General features: G+C 36.7%; 1 protein-coding gene across 1 annotated transcript in view; it reads right to left on the bottom strand.

Moving 5' to 3' along the window:
• The window catches only part of LOC108573204 (glycine-rich cell wall structural protein-like), a 4,637-nt gene extending 1,174 nt beyond the window's left edge, over positions 1–3,463 (bottom strand). The window contains exons 1-4 of the mRNA XM_017935593.1: positions 3,353–3,463; positions 665–1,136; positions 500–621; positions 5–71 (exon numbers count right to left, since the gene is read on the bottom strand). Coding sequence (XP_017791082.1) covers positions 5–71; positions 500–621; positions 665–1,136; positions 3,353–3,463 — 772 coding nt within the window. The remainder of the gene's footprint in view (positions 1–4; positions 72–499; positions 622–664; positions 1,137–3,352) is intronic.
• Positions 3,464–7,634: the final 4,171 nt, after the last annotated feature.

Raw genomic sequence — 7,634 nt, forward strand, 5'->3', positions numbered from 1 at the left:
CCGCCGATTCCACCGCCGATTCCACCGCCGACACCACCGCCGCCACCACCACCGCTAGCAGTAACTTCCTTCTGTAATTCATAGAGAAGCATTCGATGAGTTTTGATTAGGTCAGTATTAACGGTGGGTGCGAATTGTAGGGCTTGATACTATTTTTATTGCTGTTATCGATGTATCAATGATAACTTGAAAGGGGGCGTAATAAAATATATCTTTGAGATACAGACTGTGAAATACGTTTTTCTTTCCCCACTTATTACCTTAAGAATCATAGAACTTGATTAACGTACTACAGTATCCAAAAGAAAGGTAGAAGTGGAAAATGATCTGTGCCATTGAAACTTATTCCGTTATAATCTAAATAATCTGAATAAAGAAAGAGTGGAACGATTCTCAATAAAAGTGAAACGACGACTAAAATAGAACAAGTTCCACTGTGCGATATTCCAGTAAAATATTGACTTCCTGCAATAGAAGATGAGCAAAGATTACGCTTTACCTGGGTCTTGTATTTGATGAAGTAGACTTCTGGTTTGCTCGGTTGAGTTGGTGCAATGGTAGGTAAGGTGATTTCTGGCGCTTCCTCTGGTTTCTTAACCAACACGTAGATCAGAGTCTTCTGTTCGGCCGAGTCCACCGCCGAGTCCACCGCCGAGTCCACCGCCGAGTCCACCGCCGAGTCCACCGCCGAGTCCACCGCCGAGTCCACCGCCGAGTCCACCGCCGAGTCCACCGCCGAGTCCACCGCCGAGTCCACCGCCGAGTCCACCGCCGAGTCCACCGCCGAGTCCACCGCCGAGTCCACCGCCGAGTCCACCGCCGAGTCCACCGCCGAGTCCACCGCCGAGTCCACCGCCGAGTCCACCGCCGAGTCCACCGCCGAGTCCACCGCCGAGTCCACCGCCGAGTCCACCGCCGAGTCCACCGCCGAGTCCACCACCACCGCCGAGTCCTCCACCGAGGCCTCCACCGAGTCCTCCGCCGTGTCCTCCACCGAGGCCTCCACCGAGTCCTCCGCCGTGTCCTCCACCGAGGCCTCCACCGATTCCAGTTGGCGCTCCGTAACTGGAGCTCGGTTGGGAGTATGAGTAGCCTGCTTCTGGCCGCGCCATCGCGGAAGCGGCGAGAATCACGATCTGGAAATAGAAGGGTGAAGAAATTAGGTTGGCGAATTTTGTGGAAGTAATAGGGTGGAAGAAGTAAGGCAGAGAGAAATAGGACAGAAGATGGTGGTAAAGCGGAGGGTGAAAATAGATTAAGATTGAAATAGTAAAATAGTTGCGAAGAGAAGATGTATGGGGGTATGGTAGAAATGAAGTGGAGGAGTAGGGGAATAAAGTGAAGAGTAAAAGTGGAGTAAGATTGAAATGGTGAAGTAGAGTCAAGGATTGGGGTGAAGTGAAGAATGAGAATATAGAAATGGAGTGGTAGAGTAGGGGAATAAAGTGAAGGGTAAAAGTAGAGTAAAATTGAAATAGTGAAATAGAGTCAAGGATTAGAGTGAGATGAATTGAAGGAGTAAAATAAAAGATGAGGATACAGGCATAGAGTGGAAGAGTAGACTGAAGGAGTGAAAATAGAAAAAGAGGAAAGAAAGTGAATATGAAAGTAAATTAGGAGAGTAAAGGATGATGGTACAATTGAAATTAGTTGAAAGAGTGAAGTAGAGGGAAATAATAAGGAAATGAAGTAGAAGAGTAAATTAAAAGCTAGTATAGGAAGAAGAGGAAACTAAAGAAATAAGGGACGTATTGGCTTCTAGAACATGGAGTAAAATTAATTATTGTAAATGTGAGAATAATTGTTACAATGTTTTCAAAAAGAATACTAAAAGAAATAATAATGACCGTTGAAATTTTGTTCTACTGTACAGTAGTATAACCAAGGATTCTTCACTTTTCTTTTACATCCTGTGGATGTTTAAAATCCAAAAGGAACTTAAATTCTTGTATTATTTTTACTGTTTATTAGCAAAATCTGATCTTCGTAACATAAATTCTCAACTGAATAACACTCTTCAAGAAGGGAAGGCTTCCAGAGCTATTAAGTTAACGTTTCCAGATAATAATAATTCAACTGTAACCGTTGACGAATCAGAAATAAGAAAGAGAAGCGTAAGACAAAGAAGTTCTGTGAAAATAGTAAAAAGAAGAAGGTAGAAGGAGTGGAATGGAAGAAATGGGATTACATGGGATTAGAAAGTTTTCCTTGGATTTTCATAATCGTGCATCTCGATACGATCATCGAATTCATTGACAATTGCATCTGTGTCGTCTTCTGGATCGTCATCATCCCCACTATTCTCTACTTTCTCCCATACCCTCTCCCTTTCTATGCTCTCCACAAATTTTCATTTTCCTTCTCTCTCTCTCTCTTTCTCTTTCATCTCTTCGGCTCTCACGTAGGTACTTTCACACGAAGACAATTGCTTACTATTTACCCGGCTACCTCTTTCGATCTTTTTTTCCTATCCTTAGCTCTCGAACGATTTTAAAGTTGTTATAATTATGGAAAAATCATGAATCGATCAGATTTTGTCTCAGTGCTACTTTAGCGTTTCCATGTTCTACTTTTTTTCTTTTTTTTTTTTAGGAAAAGTATAGTTTTACTTTTTTATAATTCGCAATCTTTAGCGATTTGTGAAAATTACCGAGGAAGGCAGAATGAAAAATTTACCGTTGCAAAGTTAGCTCGAAGCTTTAAATTATTCGCTACTTCATTTCTTCTGTTTTTAAATTCTCCTAGACAAGGAAGAGGAAAAGCTACGCTATAATCACTGTCCATCGTGATCTCTTTTCTATCTATCGATAGGTCTCATTAATGTTTCACGTGAAATTTCCGATACACGCGCTTCCTAGTGCAGTGGTCGTATTACTTTCGCCAAATGCAATTTCGCAATTTCTTCTCGTTAATTTCCTTCTAGTACGTCTGAAAAAACGTATTACGATACACTGACGACACGTGAACTTTTTAGATATTAAAAGCGACGTCTAAAGGTATAATTCGAAAACCAAGAACATTCTCGACGAAATGTTTCACGAACTTCAATAACAAATTCCTCAATATCTAACAATCACACCAGCGATTTCTTAGTAAATAAGTAAAAGTTCCTCCAGGTAATAGTAAGATTGCTAATCGTTACTTCTTTCAAAATCCAACCCTTCCAGACTACACCTCGTACCAATCACTTTTTCCTGGTTCGCGAAAGGATGGACAGAAATGTGAAGGAGAGGAGGTGAGAAAAGAAGATCCAAACGGTCACGGAAGCAGGAGGAGAACCAGCGGACAGGAAGAGGAGGTCAGTGTGTATCAGAGAAGGGGTCAGTGAGTAAACGATAGAGGTTCGACTCACCATGAATGCCCTCATGGTTGCTGCTGTTCCTTGGATTTGAGGACTGATGCTCTGCAGATGCCACGGTGCCCCTTTTATACCAGCCCTGGCCCCACTCGCATCTCGACCCATCACCTATGCTGATGAGACCGTCTGGCGAATCTAAAATCTTTCTCCGCGCTACTGTCACCGATTCCGTTGCAGCCGTTTTTTCCCTGACCACCACGAACTTGACTCGTCCTTACCCGAACCCTTTCGATTCCGAACACCACGAATCGTCCATGAACCTTAACTCTGACTACGATTAATTGCCATCGACGGCAGAAGATCGTCATTGTTCAATGACGATTGGCTCGTTCGTTTTTAGTGTTTTTTTTTTTTTTGCCTTTTCGACTAGGTGTAGTAGAGGATAGGCACTTTCTAAATCCACCTAATGCTCGCCTGCAACACTCCTTCTCGACGCTTCGCGCAACAGAGACACGAATTTGTGTGTTTGCGTAGTGAAGACGTGACGGTGGTTTTGAACAGGGGTGATTATGGGGTGTGCTTTTTTTGGAAATTCAGTTTCTCAGGGAGAGACTGGTTTTCAGGGTTGAGTGTTTGGAGAGAAACAAGCTTCTCCCGCGATGATAAAATTAATTAGAAGAAAAATATTCATATATACATATTCTTTTTTTATTATTAATTTTTTCCCACCAGCTGTAAAATGGCATTCGCTTACAATAGCTCTCCACACGCACATCCAAGACGATGTTTATATATTTTTGAATACTTGTTAGTATTAAATAATTTCATTTTATTTGTTTCTTCTTCTTGTTATTATTATTAGTTTCGTTTTGTAAATTTAGCTTAGAATTTACTCTTCTGGAAGTATTTGATTACTTTTGCGAGTGTTAGATACGATAGAATCTTCTTTTAAGTACATTTCTGAAGAATTGTCCTTGTTTGAGGAACTGATTATATGGTTATTTAAAAATAACAGTATATCTGTTGATATAGATTTTTAGTAAGATATTAAAGATGTTCAAATTTGAGCTTCCTCAAGTAATATAAGTAGTTAGTGGTTATTCAATTTATCTCATGACGCGGATTACTTTGTAGTCAAGTTTCTTCTTATTTTAAATCTATTGTGCGTTCAGTGATGTATGAACGGAAGCAGCGTTTGCAAGGAAAAAGTGATAGAGACCTGTAAGTGTTGATTTCTTAAGTGATTAGAGACATTGAACTGAATATTTTGTAGACTACAGATTATTTCACTAATTGCTCCTACTAATTATTTACAGTGATTATTATGTAATGTTCGTTATCATAACAGCATTTGTGATTTTTGTTTTATTATAGTTAATGGATACACATAATATAATAGAATACTATAATTTACTAAAAAAAAAAAACAATTGTAGCTCTTAATTTCCTAACAATATTAAATTTACAGTTAATTTTTAATAGAAAATTGCACTCTTTCTTACGTTGTATGATTGTACATTTAAAGAAAAATGCAATACGTAATATAGGATGTAGATGCAAATTTAAAGACGTAACAGTTAAAAATCAATTGAAAAAAACCAATTGCGCAAAGATTTCATTTTTTCACTTGAAGTTTCCTTGTTTCAAAAATGACGTAATTCAGTTTCATACTAATCACTGTATGAAGTGTAATTATGTGAAATGTATTAGTAATTGCAAAATACTGATTGATTTTCTAACGTGGTTAATGAAACACTTATTCATCTCATTGAGATGATTGAATAAACAGGTTCTCTTGATAGCTTAAACAAAAATGAACGATCAACGCAGCGATGAAATGAAAACAGGTTGAATTACAAATTATTAATAACAATGTTATAGTAATTGGTTGGAACAGAAATTGTGTTTCGTTTAATTCGTTCCCTTTAGATTTACAGCAAAACATTCGACCAAAGAAGAATATTTTTTAAATGTTACATTATCATACTATTGGTATGTTACGTTTGAGTGTATAAATACACCCAATATTTAAAAGATAAATCGAAGTGTAAGTAAGGATAACAAGATTCTTCGGAAAGGCGAGACAAATTTAATTAACAATTTTATTAGGCGGAGAGAAAACGAAAACTATTAAATCTTGTACCAGGTTCGACTATCTATGTATGAATCACGTAAGGATGAACAAACGAACTTTCATCTAAACGAGCTACCAGGAAGCGTCTTCCGTTAATCGTTAAAATAAACGTCGATTTTCTAAACTTTTACGGGAAGGTAACAACTGTGTTTCCTAAATTGTCTTAATTAAGACAAAATTTCAAGTAACAAAATGCAAAAAAGAATTTTTTAATTCGAGGATTTCTTTATTTCTACTTGAAGTACATTTTTCTTCAGAAAAATTATATTATTAATCGGTGAATTAAAAATATTCGAACGTTGTATTATATGTAATTCTTTTAAAGTTATTTCTTAATAACGAATCTGACTTTTTCTTATTAAGTATTAAACGTATGAAACACAAATAATGGTACATCTTATTTTGGTGTACGTTAAGAATTATGTTAACAATTAAACAAAATACTCAGAATTTCTTTGCTAATCCTTGTTAAATAAACGAAGGAATCTTAAGATTTCACTTGAAAACGTTTAGTTGACAATGTTTTACTTTTACCGTTCCCTTTTTATTATTTAACTTCCAACGTTGTTAAAATACTTTGTTCCTATTAAGCATAATGAAGTCATTAGAAGCAGTATTTATATAAGAGGATTATAAAGACACATTTCATTTGTATGATTCGAAGTTTACATTACTTCGAAGCTAACTAGATGGTCGGGAAAGAAATTATTTTTAATTGCTAAAACACAAGTTCTTTTGGATCTATCTACTTCATGGCAATTCTTTGCATCTGAGGAATGAGAAAGTGTGAATTAATTGCACAGTATTTATGCTACTAATGGTGTACGTTACATGTCTTAACTTAACAATTTAAAATTCTTTCAAAACGTTCAGACATTTGTGGAATCTTCAAATATATTTTATTTAGAACAATTCATGACGCTTGTAGAGCATATACAAATTAACAAATACAATTTTCGATAAATTCCAAAAAATGAATTTCTTTACAAAAAATAAAGCAAAACAGAAAAATTTTAAATTATCGATTAATCACATTTCTATGCTTCGTTAATTTTCTTTTTAAAATTAATTAAATATTAATAATACAGGGGTGCAGTTCTTAGTTGATCTAGAAAAAATGATAATTGCACAGATATGAAAATCGTGTAATTTTTATGTTATGACACAATGAATTAATTGAAATGTATAATAGATCTGTAATAACATTTTTGAACGCAATCTTAAAAATAAAAGATACTGGAAAGACAAAATAAAAGAGACAATAAATTTAAACCAACGTGCATTTTATTAAAAACACTCCGTTTATAAACATTAATTAATTTTCACAGATAAACGCAATTTTGTCAAATATCTTTATTTCACATTTAGTCTGAATTTATTTCTTCTATTTTCTGTTTAATTCGAACACAATAACGCAAGAATTTTCTTTAACTGTGAACACCATTAATTGCCCCTTACCGGCGAAGCAACCGTTAAAAAACGGATGCGGATATCGATTAATGGAACGGAAGCGCGCGCGAGTTTCAAGATCCAGGATTTGATAATAGAACGAGGAGACGAGCGGGAGATCGTCGCGAAGGAAAAAGAAAGTCACGCGTACGCGCGCTCACGAAAAAAATGATTTGGGTCAAATTCATTTTCGAGGTTCCCTTTCTCCGTTCGAGGACGACTTCCTCGCAGGAAGTGGAAGACTTTCAGTTTCGTAACGCGGAGATGCGCGCGATACCCTTCTCTCCTCCGATGTGACCGGCGCGGGAGCCTCATTGCTTCTCGTATTTTGCGCATCATCGAAAGAACCAGCGACGGTGTTCGTATTGTACTTTTGGACAAAAGTCGTCGTTACAACGTATTGTGCATCGATCACACGATAACATCTGTATTTAGTTTTATCTTTTTCGTATTGGAAAGGTCAGAATGACAAGTGATGGCGAATGACTAGTTTCTATTGTAAATATTCATTTTTCTTTCAGAAGTGTAATGGGTGTTAAAGAATTAGATTGGACTTTTTCTCATTTGTGCGGGTTGTTCGTGCTTAATTTTGTTTAAACTTTATTTTTCAATCGTTGCGTATCGTATGCGTAGAATTGTGAGTTGTATTTTTTGAAAATACATCTGTTTGGTGATGATGCTGGAAGCATAACCTAACTTTTGTTTATTATTGCTTGCTGTTACGTACTTCGACACGATACTTTTTTTCTTTAT

The sequence above is a fragment of the Habropoda laboriosa genome, unplaced genomic scaffold (genome assembly GCF_001263275.1).
Source record: "Habropoda laboriosa isolate 0110345459 unplaced genomic scaffold, ASM126327v1 scaffold134, whole genome shotgun sequence".
Lineage (NCBI taxonomy): Eukaryota > Metazoa > Arthropoda > Insecta > Hymenoptera > Apidae > Habropoda > Habropoda laboriosa.